This window comes from Chiloscyllium plagiosum, unplaced genomic scaffold, assembly GCF_037043375.1.
Source record: "Chiloscyllium plagiosum isolate Xiang-an unplaced genomic scaffold, Cpla_swu_hap1 HiC_scaffold_11, whole genome shotgun sequence".
In the NCBI taxonomy this organism is placed as follows: Eukaryota; Metazoa; Chordata; class Chondrichthyes; order Orectolobiformes; family Hemiscylliidae; genus Chiloscyllium; species Chiloscyllium plagiosum.
Genome location: NW_028270149.1, coordinates 55,321,780 through 55,343,279, shown reverse-complemented (window position 1 = coordinate 55,343,279; position 21,500 = coordinate 55,321,780). Strand labels below are relative to the sequence as shown.

Genomic DNA, 21,500 nt, shown 5'->3' with positions numbered 1-21,500 from the left:
TAATGGGTCATGGGTGTGTAGAGGGTTTGCACATCCATGGTGAAGGGGGGCAGCTTATGCTGCAAAGTGGAAATACTCAAACCACTATAACATGGCAGAAGGATCATGGCTGTAAATGGGACCAGACAAGGGGACAAAAGATGATGTCAAAGTAGGAATAAATAAATTCTGTGGGGCAGGAACCTACAGAAACAATGGACCTCTACAGAGTTTGGAATGCTGTTGGGAGGAGGTGGAAATCCTAGATGAGATGAGGTTAGTGACAGTCATGGACAGTGAAAGCTTACGGGCCTACAACTTGCCAATTACTGGAATCTCAAATCAAACAACGTTTTTACTTCCTCTTAGAAGACAGAGAGAACACACTGCTTTCCAACTTGAGCAACAGGGCTTTTTATTAAAGTAATAGGTTCATAAAAAAGAAAACTTGCTCAAAGTTGCAGATCAGCAGCTATCCAGTGGAACTTCAGCTTAAACAGATACATCTTAAACAATATACTTTCAAATTAAGTGTTGAGCAGCATTTAAACAAGAGATCCACATTGTGGGTGATGGTAGTGAGGTCAGCCAGGTCAACCTCATAGATTATTAGTTCCCTGATTGGGGCAGCTAATCTGATTCAATCAGGGAGCCCTATCTGACAGATAAGAACAAGACTGTCAGACATCCTATTCATTCTGAGGAAGCTGGATCAGTGTCAAGGGTTCACCATGTGTAAATAAAAGGTAACCTGGTGACAGGATACTGGCCTCTGTGGGGTTATTTCACACACCATTACTGCACCACTCTTTATTCAACAAAGAAACCCTTCTTCAGCTTGGGAAGGCAAGCACATGACCTGTGCATCAGTGTAACAGGCAGAGGTAGTGAATCCTACTGGAGAAGGAAAAGAATAATGAACAATTCTGAAAATGTAATTTAAGTTAAATTCATGAGTGCAGTCGGCAGCATCTTTTGACAAACAATCCACTGCTCAGAGTAGCTTGTAAATTTAATTTATTTAATAATGCTCTTCTTACAGTAAGTTCATCGGCCAATCTATCGCTTCCGTTGTTCCAAACTTTCTACACCCTGGAGTTTCCCCAAAACAGATCAATAATGACAACTGAAAGAGAATTCCAGGGAATCAGTAACAATTAATTGACAGTCTTGCACTGTCAGGTCTAATGTTATCCACTCATTCCTTTCATTCTCTTTTTAAAAATGTGCTGCACAACTAGGAACCTTTGAGGTAAGTCGTGATATCCCCACTTAAAATAAAACATGGAAAAAGTTTCTATTTAAATTGATGATTCTGAATATCAGGAATGTCACCTTAAAATAACATTAGAAATATACAAAGCTAGACAGATAAATGCACAGATAGTGGGGATCAGAGCCATGTCGACCAAGGAACAGTTTCAATGCCAAGGTCTTTGTTGATTTGGCTGTTGCAAAACTACAATTGCTTCATTATCTCCTGCATGTAAGGCAGGGAAAAATGCTAAAAGAAAATCAGCTAGTATTCCCACTGCCACTTGTTATCCTGTGCCTGCTGCTGGAAAGTGTCTGCTTGAGAACATGGAGCAAGAACAGGCGTGGGATTGGCTGGATGTCCTGCCACAATTTAAAAGGCTGTCACCACTCAAAGATGAATCTTTTGCACGAAGAACAGCAAGCTATATGCAATAAGAACAAAACCCTGTTTCATTTGACATCTTCGAAATAAGCACAAAATAAGCATATTGAAAATTTATTTTTAAAAATCACCAGTGGCTAAAACAGGCATTACAAGTTGTTTAATACTCTCCATTGCAAAAATAGTCCAAATATACAAAGAAATAGTTGGAGAAAAAGCCGCAGCAAAGCAGCAAATTTCAGAATATTTATTTCGGTAATTAACTGCTGGGACTTTATTTTGTCCATAGATTTCAGATGGGGAGGTGTATTGGGTTTAACTGTAGAAAACGTCCAACTGCTCAGTTTCTTTTATGGTCACTGTCTCTGTAATTGTATCTTCCCTTGTTAAGGTTGACTTTGTCATGTTCAAATCTCCACTCTTTATGCTTCATGCTGTCACAATGTGAATCCCGCTCTTCTCTCTTACTGCGATTGTATTTCTTGTACTTATCACGATCATCATTCTTACTGTCAATCCTGTCTTCTTTTCGCATTTTCTCTTGTCCACTGTGCCTTTCCTCATCATATCTCAACTCTCTCCCATCACCATGTGTGTGTCTTATGTCTCTCTCTGACCTTTCATTGCCAGATCCTCTACCATTTTGATCATCGTTTCGCTTTTCTTCTCTCTCGGAGTTTCTAGGTCGGCTCCTTTCTCGGTGTTTCTCTCTGGTTCTCATTTCATCAGCTCCATCTGTGTGTTTCCTTGCATCTCCTTTTCCTCTTTCTTCATTCCTGCGGTCCACACTGCCATCCCAATGAATGTCATGGTTCATTTTGGCATATTTCTCATACTCCACATCCTCTCTTTCTCTCTTGATTCTTACAGGGGGTGGAGGTGATTGGTTTCGGCCAGAGCTCTTGATGAACTGTTTGGAGGCAGCTTCTTTCTTTACCTTGACTTTTTTCTCCTTTTTTTCCTTTTTCTTTTTCTTTTTCTTTTCTGGAGAATAAATAACATTTTGTGAATTGAGGCTCACCAAAAGGGATAATCTAAATTTCAAGGGATCGACTTACTCCGTTCTAAGCACCTCTCTAAATTAGTATGAAGGACTCTCAGATAGGGGATAACACATAGAAAATGTACAATGTGTGCCAACCTCAGCAGTCCACCAAACATATGCATTTCATTTCTCACGCTGATCATTTTTTAAACCTTTCTGGCCGAGGTTGCTAGTTTACGCTGAATTAGCATTCTTTTGTGCAGTGCTCCATTTGGCTTGGATTTTGACTGGGACTGGCCAAATATATTTGATGCAGGTCTCTTAGTGTGTGCTACCACAGGATTTTCATCCCATGTTTAGACTGGATTTTGACGCAATCTAGTGGTGAAAAGTTGAGCTACTAATTCGTTGCATCACCTAATTCCAAAATCAATCCAATCTCTAAGTGTTATAACTCTACTGACATTCTTCAAATTTCAGACTGCAGTTACAACAATTCCACATAATAAAACCGGTACACCAGTGACAGTGTTTCTGTAAATTAGTAATCCAAACATCTATCATCTAATATGCTCAAACCCAAAATTCTGACAAGATCCCAACCCCTGAGCTGACCCATACCTTTCTTCAGTTTCTTAGCTGGCACTGAGCTAACATCCTCTTCAGAGGACTCTGAGGAATCTGGTGCTGATGGAGGTGCTTTAGGTGCACAGCCTTCATCTCTCAGTTTTTTAGTCACAGAATCAACATCATCTCCATCATTTGGAGGACGGTAATTGGCTACATGGTCAACACGGATGGTCCTTCCCTTAATCTAAATGCAGGAGATAGACACAAGTTACACAAACAAAGTAGTCCATATAGTAGAGAGTTCTCTTCTTGATTACTTACCTACCACATTCCCAAAATCTTTCAAGTGCCTATGGCTTTTTGTTTACTTAAGTACTGGAAAAAAGTTGTTTCCATTTATTCTAGCCCATTCTTTCACAACTAAGAATGGTCATTCCACATGGTTGGCTGAACTAGAACATCACCCCTTGTGTACTTAGAATACCAGCAGATTTGAACATAGAAAAAAATACTCTTATTCATACTAACACAATCATGTGATGGATTATAAAAGTTGAAATAGTAATAAAACAGCAAGAACTTTATTAAATTCTTTAACCCCCACATAATAGTGGGATATAGCAAAAAGATATTCTTTCAATCCAAGTTTACAAAACTTCACTGAAATACACAGCCACAGTATGTGACATGAATCACAGGAAAGTTCAAGATGTTGAAGACACCATGCAAAAATGTTATATAACACATGACATCAGCTTTAATCATATTTCAATGTAACAATCTGAAAGAAAAATTCTACACAATAGCCTTGCAATGAATCTCCATTCCAACAGAAAGAGATTAAAGAGCATGGTAGATGCAGTAGATGGAGTTACATGAAAAAGGAAGTTCAAAGAAATGTGCTCATAATAGTATCAACAAAATAGAACATGGTGTCTGATGAAGGAGAATGCTGAAGGCAGAAAAATAGAGGTATATTGCTTACTGCATCCCAAACCTTTTGTGTATCTGGTCTCAAAGTATGGTGATTTCTAGGTTGCCATACTAGAATGTTTACGTATAAATTGAAGTTGATTATTTAAACAGTAACAGAAGAAATGAACAGTTGTTACCTCCTTAATTACAAAGGATAGGAAACTCTTAATATGTTTAAAAACTAATAAAAACAACTTTCTCCTTGTATTAATGCTGACATGTGACACTTTTATTAAAATAGATGTCAATGTATTGGTGAACTGATTTCAATTTCATTTTAAAAAGTCTTGTAATGAGACTGCAAAATCGATAGATTATAACTATAAACAAGTATTGTCCCATGGTGGCATTGCCAATCCATTTCAAAACACACTATATGTACAAACCAAAAAAACAGTAATTCAGAAGCCTCAAATTCTAGTGGATATTTGAATCCAGATTCTTTATGCATTCAATCAACAAAAAGGTGCCAAGTTTGATCCACTTGATCATAACACCATGAGTTAGCTGATTGGAGTGGCAACAGAGGAGCTATAATTGGTCTCAGCCAGGGCTCACTCAGGTATCCAGATGTCAGCCATTGGAAGGACTTGTGTATGAAGATAAAGGTCAACCTCTATTTTACGTACCAAGGATCACAGATACAATGGCCACTTGGAAAAAGCTTCTTGAACGTGCCACTGACCTCTGAACAAGCCAGACTGAGTCAATTGCCTCTAGAATTATGAGGAAAATTCATCTAAAAGTGGGGAGGTGAAGGGAAGAATTTATCAAGTAGAACTACATGATCAGTTGCAGGAACTAGGAGGAACGGGGCATTTGGTGGCACCTTACACATTCTTACTTTCTTTTATATAGTGTTACAAGAAAAGCAGACATATATTCACTAAATTAGGCAAAGCACTAACGTATTGTGATATATGCAAAAGCTCATTTGGATTTTATGTATTTCTAAATGTAATTATTTTATAATTAACATTCTGCTCACAAGGTGGTCTTCATTTTATAAATGGATACTTTAATCCGTTGTACTTTGGTCTTGTTATTTACTTCAATTTACAGGCCAACTTACCAAAAGTCAAAAAAGTAAACATATCATCAGCTTTTGCAAATGGGTCATCTGGAAGAGGTGAGACAACTCCTATTGTTCATCTTTCTATGATTCCATTGTCTACTTTCATACCCACCTTGATTCCATTAAAGTTGTCCACAGCCAAAATGGTGCTTCTCTGATCCTCATAGCAGATAAAGCAGAAGCCTTTTGATTTTCCAGTCTTCTTATCTCGAACTAAATTGATGTTAACAATCTCGCCATACCTATCAAATTAATGTTAATAGTTTACTGAGTTTAAGCCATCTTTCTTATGGTAGTTTTATCAGAGGTTGCTACTAACCAGATCTTCCACTGCAATCTCATCTGTAAATATTTCTTCTCCTGTTTAGTAAAACAGCAGCTCAGCTTTCTCACAAGGAATCAGCCTCTTTTACCTTTTCTCCCCATTAATCTCCAGTCTTGAATATCTCTGGTCACTTGATAAAGCCCTAGGAGACTGTCTGCTTTATTAACTGCTGTTTCTGTCCTGTTACCGTTACTGACTCACGCATATTCCATCCAGGTCTTTCTGCTCTTCCACACCCTTAAAAGTAGAAAACTTTAGTTTGTACTGTTCTACATGTTCTTTCCAACAAAATGCATCACCTCTCATATCTTCACCTTTCCAGCCATCCCAAAAAATTGTCAATGCTGCTGTGAAGTTCTACATTGTCCTCTTCATAGTTTACAATGTTTCCGAGTTTAGTAGCATCTGCAAATATTAAAATTGTCCCCCCTTTCCAAGATCTAGATCATTCATACATAATTGAGTAAAGCAGGATCCTAGAATTGACCTCAGTGGAACATTATTACAAATCTTCCTCCAGCATGAAAAACATCTATTGACCATTACTCTCAGCTTCCTGTCATTCATCCAATTTTGCATCAATGTTGCTACTGCCCCTTTTATTCTATGAGATTGAGCATTTCTAACAAATCTATTGCATGGCACATCAGTGACCAGGCTTGAAACATACAGCTTGCTTTCCTCCCACAGATGCTGCCAGACCTGCTATATTTCTCCAGCAATTTCTTTTTGTGGTTCAGATCTCCAGCAGTTCTTTGTTCTTCATCAATAACATTACTTTTATCAACTTTCTCTGTTACCTCTTCAAAGATCTCCAGCAAGTTAGTTAAAAATGATTTTTCATGAAGAAATATTGATTCTCCCTAAGTAACCCAAATTTGTCCATGTAGCTATTAATTCCTTCCCAAATTAGTGTTTCTACAAGTTTCTCCTCCATCGAAGCAAAACATAATGATATGAACAGTATCCGAACCATCTCCTCCAAGGGTAGCTCACTGTTCAGCTACAGGTTCCCCAGGCAATCTTAGACTTCATCACCCAACTCTGTTCTTGCTTCGCCGAAGGTTCTGCCTAATAATAATTTTTACTCTGATGGTCCATTGTCCTTTTCCACTGTCATTCTAAACCTTATGATACATTGAGTACTATCCATTAAATGATCCCTCACTGACCCCTGATCTACTGGGAGTACCTTGTTCCCAAGAACCGGGTCCAATATTGCTTCCTTTTGTGTTGGAATTAACAATTATTGCTGTAGAAAATTCCCTTGTACACAATTTAAAAACACTTTTCCCTCTTTGCACTCCCACTATCCGAGTCCATGTATAGGTAATTAAGGTTCCCCATTCTAACCATTCTACAATGCTTGCACCTCATTGTAATTTTCTTGTAAATTTGTTCCTCTACATGTTTTCCATAAGTTGGTGGCCTGTAGTTTATATTAAGCAATGCACCCTTCTTGTTCCTTAGCTCTAACCAACTGATTCTGTATTTGACCCGTCCATGACATCTATCTCTCCAATACAGCAATGCTCTCCTTAACCAAGATCACCAACCTTTACTTAGTTTCCTATGTCCTGCCCTTCCTTCAACAGGGTCTGCATAATCGCCACAACATAATTCCAAATTGGTGAGGTACGGGCATAGGTTGCCAACCTTATTTACTAAACTCTCATGTATATGCCGTGTAGTGCTGATTCAGAATATTTTAATTTCTCCCTTACTCCGGCTCCACCTATTAACTTAGTACTCTCTATGCTCATGATGTGGAGGTGTCAGTGTTGGACTGGAGTGGATAAAGTCACATGACATCAGGTTATAGTCCAACAGGTTTATTTGAAATAACAAGCTTTCAGAGTGCTTTACCTTATGAAAGAGCACTGCTCCGAAAGCTTGTGAGCTCAAATAAACCTCAAATACAACCTAGTTTTGTGTGTCTTCTCACACTATTCTAAATGTTCTCAGTTTCTCTCAGTATTTGGTGAACTCTGGTGTTACCCCCTAATGTACTCGCCTGGATTCCAAGGTCCTGCAGGTCACAACATTGCGCTCAAACTGCATGATGATGCTAAAGCTGTAACATTATGCCACCTACTGGCACAAAGCCATACTTTTAACCAGCCTGAAATAATAAACTAAAATCAAGCATGTGTTCATGAAAATGCTTTTGAGAAATGAAAAAAGGCTTGCAAATATAAATGGCCTTTCGTGGTCCAAATACTTTAAAGCTAATGAAATACTTTTGAAGTATAAAGTGATGTTGGAAATGTAGCAGACCATTTGCCTCCAGTAAGCTCTTATAATAGACTGTCAAGGTTTCAGGTTCAATTTCCAGTGGTGTGCACTGCTAGTTGGCCTCAGCTAATACAACTGGTCTCCACACTACTGTGTCTGAGAGAGAGAAGCGGAGCGTCTCAGAAAACACCTCTGGGACACCCGGACCAACCAACCCAACCACCCTGTGGCTCAACACTTCAACTCCCCCTCCCACTCCACCAAGGATATGCAGGTCTTTGGACTCCTCCATCGCCAGACCACAACAACACGACGGTTGGAGGAAGAGCGCCTCATCTTCCGCCTAGGAACCCTCCAAACCCAAGGGATGAACTCAGATTTCACCAGTTTCCTCATTTCCCCTCCCCCCACCTTGTCTCAGTCAAATCCATCGAATTCAGCACCGCCTTCCTAACCTGCAATCTTCTTCCTGACCTCTCCGCCCCCACCCCAGTCTGACCTATCACCCTCACCTTGACCTCTTTCCACCTATCACATTTCCGACGCCCCTCCCCCAAGTCCCTCCTCCCTGCCTTTTATCTTAGCCTGCTGGACAAACTTTCCTCATTCCTGAAGAAGGGCTTATGCCCGAAACGTCGATTCTCCTGTTCCCTGGATGCTGCCTCACCTGCTGCGCTTTTCCAGCAACACATTTTCAGCTCTGATCTCCAGCATCTGCAGACCTCACTTTCTCCTCTGAGAGAGAGAAACTGGTTAAGAGTTTCTACTCCCCATGAGCCAACAGATTCTGCTGTGAATGTATGGGGTAAATATTAAAAATGACTTGGTTGAATTTAGAGGTGCTGCACCCATGGTTTAATAGCCTGGTCACTTAGTTGAGGAACCCAAGTGGAGCCATACTTGAGAAGCTCCAATCAGCATAGTATCTAACATCAGCGAAATTGGCAAGGAAACATAAAACTTACTGTGAAAACACACAGATAATGTCTCCTTCAGTTAATTCATAGGGCAAGCCACCTAGGAAAAAGAAAACAGAGCATACTTACATGGAAAATCATACTCTTACATTTAATGCTGGCACTACCATAACCAAGAATTTTATATATTCAGTACTGTACACAGTTTAATAAGTACAAGATCTCAGGTTGTTAGTCACACACATTTTCCAATAGAAATTTATATTATTTAACCAATTGATTACATAGTCCAGGCTGTTAATACATGAAGATATTCAAAACATTTTGCTCATGTATATGACTCTAGATCTAACTGGCAGATGTTTTCCACCTGTGACATTGAACAGAGAAGCCCACAGTGACTGGTTTTGTAGTGATTATGTTCAGCACTATAAGAAGCAGTATCCGTGAAGCATTTCTGAGGTTTGTACTCAGTGTTTAGAAGAATGGGGGGGAAATCTAATTGAAACTTTTAGAATACTGAGAGGCCTGGATAGAGTGGACATAGAGAATATGTTTCCATCAATGGGAGAGACTAGGACCCAATAGCACACTCTTACAGTAAAGGGGTGACCCTTTAGAACTGAGACAAAGGAATTTCTTCAGCCAGAGGTTGGTGAATCTGTGGAACACTGTGCTGCAGAAAGCTGTGGAGGCCAAGTCATTGAGTGTATTTGGGTTCTTGATTGGTATGGGGATCAGGAGTTACAGGGAGGATGCAGGAGAATGGGGTTGAGAAACATATCAACAACGATCGAATGGGGGAGCAAACTCTACCAGCTGAGTGGCTTAATTCTGCTCCTAAATCTTATGGTCTTATAGTTCCAATATACAAAATCTAACTTTATGATTATTTTTGATTTATTATTGGCATTTGAATCCTTACATCCATCTCCCAAATACATTAGTAGTTTTCACTCAAAGCAATAAACACTTCAGAATATTTTAAGCATTTTTGTAAAACGCACAATGTTCAGTACTTTCCCCTTCTCCAAGAATGCTTCACTCAGCCCAACTGAAGCAATACCCAGTAAGTGAGCTACAAAATGATAGAGTCATAGAGATGTACAGCACGGAAATAGACCCTTCGGTCCAACCCGTCCATGCCGACCAGATATCCCAACCCAATCTAGTCCCACCTGCCAGCACCCAGCCCATATCCCTCCGAACCCTTCCTATTCATATACCCATCCAAATGCCTTTTAAATGTTGCAATTGTACCAGCCTCCACCACTTCCTCTGATAGCTCATTCCACACATGTACCACTCTCTGTGTGAAAACATTGCCCCTTAGGTCTCTTTTATATCTTTCCCCTCTCACCCTAAACCTATGTCCTCTAGTTCTGGACTCCCCCCACCCCAGGGAATGAAGGGCTTTTGCCCGAAATATCGATTCTCCTACTCCTCAGATGCTGCCTGAACTGCTGTGCTTTTCCAGCACCACACGCTCGACTCTAATCTCCAGCATCTGCAGTCCTCCCTTTCACCTACAAAATGTGGGTCATGGCATGGATTTCAAGAATTAACTCTTAACAAGAATGAGCTCTATCAGTGCTGTTTCATAATGTTACCAAACCCTCTTTGCACTTTATTGTACTTGAGGCTGTGAACCTCACCAAAGCCCTAATGCCTACGAAAAGGAGTGCTGTTCTGCATTAGGAATGGTTAAGATCCCATTACCACTTACACTCCTATGGCAGCTCACAAATTATCTTTTGTTTTCTCCTCCTACCTGCCTCTATTTTAATGATTATTGCAAATTATTGATTAAGAGATAGTATTACAAAGATGCCAGTGAGCAGCCAAGAGGCAAGGAACATGGAATTTTACAAGGAAGGAGTGGGCTAGCTGGCACAGCAGGTAGTAGGGAAATAGGGGCAGGCCAGTATTCATAAATCCTCACCTTGCCTGCTCCTTTTTTTATAATATTGATATTAGATTTAAAATTTCTATTCAAGGCTACTTTGATTTGCATTTGATCCTTAAAAAGGGAATTAAGGAATATGGGAATCAAGCAGGAAAGTGAAGCTGAGATAAAAAAGTCTGCCTTGATCTAAGTGAATGGGAGGAGTAGATTTGAGGGGTGAAATGGCATTACCCACTCTTATTTCTTATGTTCTTCTGCACACCAGAGTTGGATTCAGCAAGATTCAGCAAGGAGTGAAATATATAGACTACCATGGGGTTAATAATACTCACACTTTTAAACGTGATGACAAAAGCCATATACAAGTGCAGGATCAGAACAAAGCAACTGTTAGCGAAGTAAATATTTAAATCCAGTTTTGATTTTCAATCTTTAAACCATCTTCTAATTGCTAAGCATCTAAATTGTTAAACTGAGAACACTTTTTGACATCAGTGAACAGCAGTAAAAACTCTCCTTTCACAGAAGTTGCACTGTCAGCAGTAATTCTTTACAAGGAGACACCATCCATTCAATTATCTTAAAGGAGTTCTTTGTAGTCTCGGAGAAATCAACCCATGACCCAGCTAATTCCATTAGATTCAACAAGAGTTGAAGAACTTTCATTATCTAGGACTAGAATGGAAGGATTCCAACTTTGGGGCAGAACTGATTGACAGGTAAATTTGTGAAGGCCTTTGACTGTATGGTATTAGAAAGGCTGTATGTGCCTTGGCTCTTTTTATTATTAGAATTGGTCAAGGAAGTAGGTTGTTTTCAGCAGAGAAAGAAGTTTGGTTGGAGAAGTCAAAAAGAATCTTGTTTATTTCAGAGAGACATTTAGAGCTTGTCATGACAAATTAATCCAGCAGAAAATGTTTTAGAATTATGAGAAATATTATATAAGTTTATAAAAAAATGGATGGGATAGTTAGAAAAAATTGAGGAGAAATGAAAGAGGTACAGAAGAAGTAAGCAATAAATGCTTTTAATATCGCAAAGTGAAACAGATAGGACCAGATTACTGCAGAAGTGAATTAAAGTTTATAATGGTACAACCATTTCTGTAACCAAAATAACTTTAGCCATTTTATTAATAACAAATATTTTAATAGAGAACATATAATTACCATTTTTAAGGAACTACAATCCCCCCAAGGCTTTAAAGTTAAGCTAATTGCTAAATTATATTTATCCAGGTCTGAATGAATTGTATTCTAGGCTGTTAATGGAACTGGGGAGGAAGTGGTGGATGCTCTGACGATCATATCCTAAATTTCTCATGATGCAGGCGAGGTACTGCAAGATTGGAGGTCTGCAAACATATTGCTATTGTTCAAAAAAGATGCAATGGATAAGCCAAATCATTATAGGCTGGTCAAATTGATCTCTGTGGTGGATAGCTTACTTGAATCAATATTGAAAAAAACAGAATTAGCTGTTACATGGAAAGGCATGGATTGATTAGGGATAGCCATTATTGCCTTACTAATGTAATTGAATTTTTGAAGAGGTAACAAGGAAGATTGATGGGGGCAGTGCAGTGCTTTGTAAGGCATTCAACAAAGTCTTGCATGGTACTACTAAGAAAAAATAAAGCCCTCGCAATGTAGCAGAATGTGATAGGTTCGATCCAAAATTGGCTCAGTGACATGAAACAAAGGGTAATGGTCGACGGATGGTTTTGCGAATGGAAAGCTGTTTCCAATGGTGTTCCATAGAGCTGAGCTTTCGGTCTCTTGCTGTTTGTGGTATATATTAATAATTTAGACTTGAAATATAGGAAGCATCATTGGGAAATTTGCAGATGACTGAAAAATTGGCCATGTAGTTGACAGTGAAGAGGCTGGCTGTTGACTGCAGGAAGGTATTAATGGTTTGACTGACGGGGCACAAAGTAGTGAGTGGAATTTAATTCGAGGAGTGGGGGCTAATTCATTTGGAGACGCCAAACAAATGAAGGAAATAAACAATAAATGAGGGACCTTGAAATGCATGTCCACAGGTTCCTGAAGGTGAAATGACAAGTGGATAAATTGGTAAAGTAAGCAAATGGGTGCTTTCCTTTACTGGCACTGAATACAAGAGCAGGGATGTATTGATGGAAATATATAGTAGAATGGTTTGGCCACAGCTGAAGTTGTTTATTTGGTCTGGTCATATTACAGGAAGTAAACACTTTCTCTAAAGATAACACAGAGGAAATTTGGAGCAGCACAGTGGCTTAGTGGGTAGCACTGCTGCCTCACAGCGCCAGGGACCTGGGTTGAATTCGACGCTTGGGTGACTGTCTGCGTGGAGGTTCATGAGTGAAATCAGGAGTGCGGCCTTACATGAAGAGTGTGCTCAAATGTGCCTGAAACGGAGTTACATATTCAGAATCGTAGTGCACAGGGAAAGATAACAAGTAACCCCCATCACACAGAAACTCTATTACTATTAATCTCCTTATATAGGAAATCTGCTTCAGTCCTGCCCACTCAGCTTTGGAATTTAAAACAAAATTGGTACACCTGAAGTTCACCGGTATCAAATAAAAGAAATCCAATCACATTTAGATTTTAAATGAGCAATCCTATGGGACACAAGGTTACAAGAGCCTCTAAAACAAAGACAATTGGAACCTGGAAAAGGTTTCACTTACCCAGAAAGATCCATGCACTGTCCTTGTACTCTGAATGCCAGGACACTTTATCTTGAACTCCCAACTCCGCCTCCCTTGCATTTAGCTCATTGATGAGCTTCACTTTTGTGAGTGGACTAAATGCAGGGGTAGAAAAACAGAACAACTTGATTATAAGGTGTACCAAGATTATTGTGCTTGAATAAAACAAAAATTTACCATGTCCAAGTGCTCTTCTTTCAAAAATTAGTTTGTGGGATGTGGGTTTTGCTGGCTAGGTTAGTATTATTACCTGTCCCTAGCTACCCTGAAGAACGTAGTTGTGAGCAGTTTTCTCGAACCACAGCAGTCCATGGGCTGCAGCTAGATCCAGAATGCGGTTAGGAAGGGAGTTCCAGGATTTTGACCCAGTGATAGAACAGTGACATGTTTCCAAGTCAGGATGGCAAGTGGCTTGGAGGGGAACTTGCAATGGTGTTCCCATGTATCTGTTGCTCTTGTCCTTCCAGTTGGAAGTATCGTGAGTTTAAAGGTGCTGTCTAACGATCTTTGGAGAATTTCTGCAGTGGATCTTAGATAGTATACATTGCTGCTACTGAACCATAGTGAAGAGAGTGCTTGTGGATGTGGTGCCAATCTAGTGGCCTGCTTTGTCCTGGATGGTGTCAAGCTTCTTGAGTGTTGTTGGAACTGCTCTCATTCAGACAAGTGTGGAATATTCCATCGCACTCCTGTCTTGCGCCTTGTAGATGGTGCACAGACTGCGGGGAGTTGAGAGGTGAGCTACTTGCCAAGGTATCCCTAGCCTCTGACCTGCTCTTGCAGCCTCAATATTTATGTGGGAAGTCCAATTCAATACCAATGGTGACCCCCAAGACGTTGTTAATGGTGGATGGTATCACCATTGAATATCAAGGGGTAGTCGTCCCTTATTGGAAATGGTTGTTGCCTTGGTATTGGTGTTTGCAAATGTTACTTGATGGAACATCTCCAATGATAGAAGCTTTTATCATACCAATTGAATCAAAGGACATGATAGATCATTTTGGGCTAACTACTTGTATATTGATCACCAGACGACCTATTTCTAACTTTGGAAATCACTCTATTATCTCAGTTCCATCTCTTCAGACAAAGGACTTTTACAAATACATTAAGGACAAAAGGGTAACTAGGGAAAGAATAGGGTCTTCAAAGAACAGCAAGGTGGCCTTTGTGTGGAGCCGCAGAAAATGGGGGAGATACTAAACGAGTATTTTGCATCAGTATTTACTGTGGAAAAGGACATGCAAGATATAGACTGTAGGGAAATAGATGGTGACATCTTGAAAAATTTCCATATTACAAAAGGAGGAAGTGCTAGATGTCTTGAAACGCAAAAAGGTGCATAAATCCCCAGGACCTGATCAGGTGTACCCTAGAACTCTGTGGGAAGCTACAGAAGTGATTGCTGGGCCTCTTGCGGAGATATTTGTATCATCACTAGTCACAGGTGAGGTGCCAGAAGACTGGAGGTTGGCTAACGTGGTGTCACTGTTTAAGAAGGGTGGTAAGGACAGGCCGGGGAACTATAGACCAGTGAGCCTGACGTTCGTGGTGGGCAAGTTGTTGGAGGGAATTCTGAGGGACAGGATTTGGAAAGGCAAGGACTGATTAGAAATAGTCAACATGGCTTTGTGCGTGAGAAATCATGTCTCACAAACTTGATTGAGTTTTTTGAAGAAGTAACAAAGAGGATTGATGAGTGCGGAGCGGTAGATATGATATATATGGACTTCAGTAAGGCATTCAACAAGGTTCCCCATGGGAGACTGATTAGCAAGGTTAGATCTCATGGAATACAGGGAGAACTAGCTATTTGGATACAGAACTGGCTCAAAGGTAGAAGATAGAGGATGGTGGTGGAGGGTTGTTTTTCAGACTGGAGGCCTGTGACCAGTGGAATGTCACAAGGATTGGTGCTGGGTCCTCTACTTTTTGTCATTTACATAAGTGATTTGGATGCTGGCATAAGAGGTACAGTTAGTAAGTTTGCAGATGACACCAAAATTGGAGGTGTAGTGGACAGCGAAGAGGGTTACCGCAGATTACAAAAGGATCGAGCCCAGATGGGCCAATGGGCTGAGAAATGGCAGATGGAGTTTACTTTTGATAAAGGCGAGATGCTTCATTTTGGGAAAGCAAATCTTAGCAGGACTTATATACTTAATGGTAAGGTCCTAGGGAGTGTTGCTGAACAAAGAGACCTTGGAGTGCAGGTTCATAGCTCCTTGAAAGTGGAGTCGCAGATAGATAGGATAGTGAAGAATGCGTTTGGTATACTTTCCTTTATTGGTCAGAGTATTGAGTACAGGAGTTGGGAGGTCATGTTGTGGCTGTACAGGACATTGGTTAGGCCACTGTTGGAACATTGCGTGCAATTCTGGTCTCCTTCCTATCAGACAAGATGTTGTGAAACTTGAAAGGGTTCAGAAAAGATTTACAAGGATGTTGGCAGGGTTGGAGGATTTGAGTTATAGGGAGAGGCTGAACAGGCTGGGGCCGTTTTCCCTGGAGCGTCGGAGGCTGAGGGGTGACCTTATAGAGGTTTACAAAATTATGAGGGTCATGGATAGGGTAAATAGACAAAGTCTTTTCCCTGGGGTGGGGGAGTCCAGAACTAGAGGGCATAGGTTTAGGGTGAGAGGGGCAAGATATAAAAAAGACCTACGCGGCAATGTTTTCACACAGAGGGTGGTACGTGTATGGAATGAGCTGCCAGAGGAAGTGGTGGAGGCTGGTACAATTGCAACATTTAAGAGGAATTTGGATGGGTATATGAATAGGAAGGGTTTGGAGGGATATGGGCCGGGTGCTGGCAGGTGGGACTAGATTGGGTTGGGAAATATGGTCGGCATGGACGGGTTGGACCGAAGGGTGTGTTTCCATGCTGTATATCTCTATGACTCTGTGACTCTATCTGGTTCACCAATGTACTTTGGGGAAAGAAAATCTGCCATCCTCCCTCCGTAAACTACATTAACTCAGCAATATAATGCTGAATGCTCTTTGAAATAGCCAAGCAAGTTGTATTTAACTTCTACAAAGTCTGATTTTAAAAAATCATGTATTCCTTTTATTTGTTCATGGGGTGAGATATTGCTGGCTGGCCAGCATTTAATGTCCATCCCTAGATTCCTTCATAAACTGCTACATTCCTAAAGTTGTAGGGATATTTAAGTTTTGTTAGGAAGGGATTTCCAGGATTTTGATCCTGTGAAGCAATGGCAGTACATTTCCAAATTAGGATATTGTGTGGTTTGGAGGGGAACTTGCAGTTGGCACGGCTTCCATGTATTTGCTAACCTCGTCTTTCAGGGTGGTAGAGGCTACTGATTTAGACAGTGCTGCCAGAGGAACCTTGATGAGTTACTGTAGTGCTTCTTATAGCTGGTCGACACTGTTGCCATTGTGCAATGGTGAAAGGAGTGAATGTTGGCAGTGATGAATGGAGTGTTCATCAAGCTTGCTGTTTCATACTGTCTGATGTCAAGCATTTCGAGTGTAGTTGATCTGCACTCAACAAGACAATTGGAGAGTATTCCATCACATTCTCTGCATAATTCCTAGTGTCTGACCCGCTCTTATGGCCACAGTATTTACTGGCTGACCTGCTTTAGCTTCTGGCCAAAGGTAATCTGCAGGATAGTGATAGTCGGCAGTCATTGAGAGAATTCCATTGAATGTCAAGGGGAGAAAGTTGAATCCTCTCTTGTCAAAGATGGTCACTGCCCTATACTTTTGTGGTGTCAATGTTATTTACCATTTATCTGTCCATCTCTGGTTATTGTTGACATCTTGTTGCATATGGACACTTCAGTATCTGAAGTGTGCTGAAAGGTGCTAAACATTGGAACACTGATGATTGCACATGACCACCACTGACCTTGTGATGGAGCAAAGGTTATTGATGAAGCAGCTGAAGGTGGCTGGGCTCAGGGCACCAACCTCGGTAATTAGCACTTTGTGGTGCAGTGGTACTGCCCGTACCTCTGAACCAGGAAGTCCAGGTGCAAGTTCACCTACTCCAGGGATGTATAATCGTATCTCTGGACTGACTGATTAAAAATATTTAGCAAGGAAGAAAGAAAAGACCTTCATCATCTTTGGGAGCTCCTGTGCTGCAGTGGAAGTGACCCTGCCACCGGACCAGAAGGCCTGGGTTGAAGTCCTGCCTGCTCCCAAATTGTGTAATACCATGCCTGAACAAGTTGATTAAAATGTTTACCTTCAGGAATTCAAGTCTCATCTGCTCCAGAGACATATAATAACATGTATGAACACATTGATTAGTAAATTTCTCCCATCAGGAATTCCTGCAGAAATGCCCTGAGTCTGTGATGTTTGACTTATAACAACCAGATATGATTGGTAACCAGCAAACATTTGCCATCTGATTCCTATTGACTCCAGATTTTCCAAGGATGCTTAATTCCATACTTGGTCAGATGCTGTGTGGATGTTAAGGGCAGTTACTTTTACCTCACCTTGTCTCTTCTTTGTTGGAACTGAAATTGAGAATCAAGCAGTTGTTCAACTGGACTGTGGGACAATGACTCAGGAAAAGACAAGGCTGAAGTACGTGCATCCATCTTGAGATCTAAGCTCTGTAGTCTCCCACATCCAGTCATGAATGGGGTGGACTATTTAACAACTCGCTGGAGGAGGCAGCTCCACCAGGATCTCCATCCCCAATAATCAGTGTGAAGGGTAAGCATTTGCCTACAGTTTCAGTCAGAAATATGGAGTGGATGACCTATCTTGGCTTCCTCCTGAGGTCCTCAGCATTACATGTGCCAGTTTTGACATCATGTGGAGCATCAATTCACTCCACATGATGTCAAAACACAACTGGTTACCGGACACTGCAAAGGAAATTAGTCTGGACAACATTTGAGCAGTACTACTGATGACTTGTGCTCCAGAACTAGCAGCACCCCTAGCTAAACTCCTCCAGTACAGCTACAACAATGGGATCTATCCAGCTATGTGTATAATTTCCCAGCTCCATCCAGTCCAGAAGAAGGATAGATCCAACCCGGCTAATTCCACCCCATCAATTTATCCTCAATCAAAACGATAGAAAGCACTGTCATCATCAGTGATTTAAAAAGCACTTACTCAACAACAATATGTTCATTGATGCTCAGTTTGGGCTCCAATAGACATTGAGAAAAGAGCTGAACTCCAGAGGGGAATCGAGGGTGACTTCACTTGATATCAAGGCAGCATTTGACTGTGTGCAGCATTAAGGACCCCCAGTAAAACTGGAATCAATGGGAATCAGGTGGGGGATCTCCCTGCTGTTTCGCACAAAGGAATGTGGTTGCGGTTGTTAGGGTCAATCAACTCATTCACAGGAGTTACTCAGGGTAGCATCCCAGGTTCAACCATCTTCAATAACCTTTTCTCCATTATAAATGTCAGAAGTCAGATCCTTCACTGATGATTGCACAATTTCAGCACTGTTTGCAACTCCTCACACGGAGGTAGCCTCTGTCCAAATACTGCCTCTTTGATTTGGACCGCATCTAACATCTTCAACACTCACTTCTTCTACCACTGATGTTCAATTGTAGCAGTGTGTATCATTTACAAGATGCACTTGCAACAACTTGCCAAAAAGCTTAGACAGTACCTTCCAAATTCCTGACCTCTAATATCTAGAAGGACAAGAGCAGTAAACGCATGGGAACACCACCTGGATGTTCCCTTTCAAACCACACACCATCCTGATTTGGAAAAATGTAACAGTCATTGCCATTGGCAAAAGTGAGGACTGTAGATGCTGGAGATTAGAGTAGAGAGTGTGGTGCTGGAAAAGCACAGCAGATCAGGCAGCATCCAAGGAGGAGAATCAATGTTTCGGGTAAAAGCCCTTTCCTGATGAAGGGCTTTTGCCCAAAACATTGATGCTCCTGCTCCTTGGATGCTGCCTGACCTGCTGTGCGTTTCCAGCACCACACTCTTGATTCACTGTCAATGGTCAAAAGCCCTGGAATTTACACCTTCTCAGCACTGGGGTGGAGTGGAAGAAACCCGAAGAAGCACAGCAGTCAAAGGAAGCAGCTCACTCCCACTTTTTCCAGGGCATTTGGTGATTGGCAGTAAATGCTGGCCTAGCCAGGGATTCCCACATCCCATGAATGAATGAAAGGCATTTTTGCACATACTGAAAGGGAAAAACACATTCTAACAAAGGAAATTTCCATAGATTACACTCTGATTCTACAACCAGCTTTTTTTTTTAAAATGAAGAACTGCAGATGTTGGAAATCAGAAGCAAGAACAGAAATTACTGGAAAAACTCAGGGCTGGCAGCATCTTTGGAGAAAAATCAGTTAACGTTTGGGTCCAGTGACCTTTTCAGAACTGAAGCTCTCTCCACAGATGCTGAGTTTTTCCAGAAATAAATTATTATAAACATATTCATTTAAAGTGGCTATTTGCCCAAACTGGTATTTGAACATTGCTCGGTTGAGTACAGACTGCTGATTGGCGTTTCCCAGACTATATGCACTTAAACAACTAACATTTATAATAGAGTTGTCCAGTTGATTTGGGTGCAACTATCTTCATTTCAAAATGAAAGAGTTCTTGAACAAAAAGTTGATGGCACATTTCACTTGCATTTTAAATGTGAAAACAGAACTATTTCCAACATTTTCTGATGTTATTTTGAATTCCTAAATGAGCTTCCTTTTGTTTTAGTTTACTTCTCTTCCACAAGTGCCCAGCTTGAAGAAGCTCACTGTTTTCTCCACTGGATTTGCATTTATCCCTTTTGCTTTGTTTGCCACTTTTACCAAGCTCTGTACTTCATCTTTAAAGCCTTCCAAAACCCCACTAAATTAGTGCTGAGTGTTGTTTTATTGACCAGACCAACTGGCTCGTGATTTAACAATCCACATTTCTACAATACTATTCACATAATGTGAAAATCCATGAAAATGCTTCACATGCGAAAGGAAAAGATAATGAGGATGGAAAGGGGAAGGGTAACAGGAAACATAAACAGTCAGAAAGGCTTTTGGGAGATTGTTGAAAGAAAGATGTCAAGGCAGAGGGTGTTCCAAAGGCCACACAGTGGCTGACAAAGCAACAACTAACGTTTTATTCACATTTGTGGTCATTCCAAGTTATTAATCTTTCCACAGTTTTATTAACGACTGATTCATATCATGATCAAACTTCTGTTGACAAACAATTCAGCTCAGATACCTTTGGTAACTTTTTATTCCGATCAAACCACTGTCAGTAATTGTCTTTAGTCTTTTACCAAAAATAAATCCAAGAATTAACGAATTGTGCTGAAAACAGGCTCTATTTTTTTTTCAGAAACGGTGGACATTTAAAATAGAAAGATCCTGCCACTGCTCATTTACCACCTCAGAGAAACCTCTTACGGCCATACCAGACGGGGAATTTGCTTTCTTTAGTGATGCTGTTTGTTAAACTAGTAACTACATCAATTTAATCTCCTACTCACTTCATTTTGCAGCAGCTCCTCTTCCTGGACAACAACAGAGGCAGGAGAAAGAAGAACCACGACAAGACCATGGAGAACTCCGCACACACCACCATCTACTGACGCATAATGCCAATCACACCCTGCAGTTGAGACACAGCTGGAGTCCTCAATGCAGAATTTATTAAAACAATACGCAATAAAGCTATTTGAGCAAATGCAGATGATAAAATCTGATTAACCCAATGTAGAGGAAATTGAAAATACATAATGTTAATTATCATTTGTATTGATAATTACAATTTTGGAGGAATTTTATCCTGGTACGTGAGGAAGAGGCTATCTGTCTGTTAGGTTCTTGATGTGGAGGTGAGGGTGCTGGACAACAAAGTTAAAAATCACACCCCGCCAGGTTATAATCCAATAGGTTTATTTGAAAGTACAAGCTTTCGGAGCGCTGCTCCTTCGTCAGGTAACTAGTGGGGCAGGATCATAGGTCACAGAAATTATAGTAAGAGATCAAAGTGTCATACAACTGATGTGATATATTGAACAAATCTAGATTGCGGTTAAGTCTTTAATCACTTAGAATGGGAATGCCAACTCTATTTTGATTTAATCCCTGACCTCCCCTTCACTGTTTGATCACGCAGCATTGCCCTTTGATGTGAAGGACAGTGCTTGTCACTGGCCACTCGGGTGTTTTCCTATCTTCCTGGTGGTGG

The 21,500-nt window shown here is 40.7% G+C and overlaps 1 protein-coding gene across 1 annotated transcript; it reads right to left on the bottom strand.

Moving 5' to 3' along the window:
* Nucleotides 1-1,716: 1,716 nt before the first annotated feature.
* On the bottom strand, nt 1,717-20,882 carry rbmx2 (RNA binding motif protein X-linked 2). Its single transcript, XM_087992074.1, has 6 exons — nt 20,797-20,882; nt 13,290-13,405; nt 8,749-8,800; nt 5,336-5,465; nt 3,225-3,417; nt 1,717-2,602 (listed from the first exon to the last, which is right to left on the bottom strand). The coding sequence occupies exons 1-6, from the start codon at nt 20,865-20,867 to the stop codon at nt 1,959-1,961; spliced, it is 1,206 nt and encodes a 401-aa protein (XP_087848200.1). The 5' UTR covers nt 20,868-20,882; the 3' UTR covers nt 1,717-1,958.
* Between the last annotated feature and the right edge of the window lie 618 nt (nt 20,883-21,500).

Excerpts from the sequence above, each read along its gene's own strand:
- rbmx2 (XM_087992074.1), bottom strand. The coding sequence starts at position 20,867 with ATGGTCTTGTCGTGGTTCTTCTTTCTCCTGCCTCTGTTGTTGTCCAGG. Across the intron at positions 13,406-20,796 it reads AGGAGCTGCTGCAAAATGAA|TCCACTCACAAAAGTGAAGC; the intron begins GTGAGTAGGAGA and ends CCCTGCATTTAG. Across the intron at positions 5,466-8,748 it reads ATTATCTGTGTGTTTTCACA|GTATGGCGAGATTGTTAACA; the intron begins GTAAGTTTTATG and ends TTAATTTGATAG.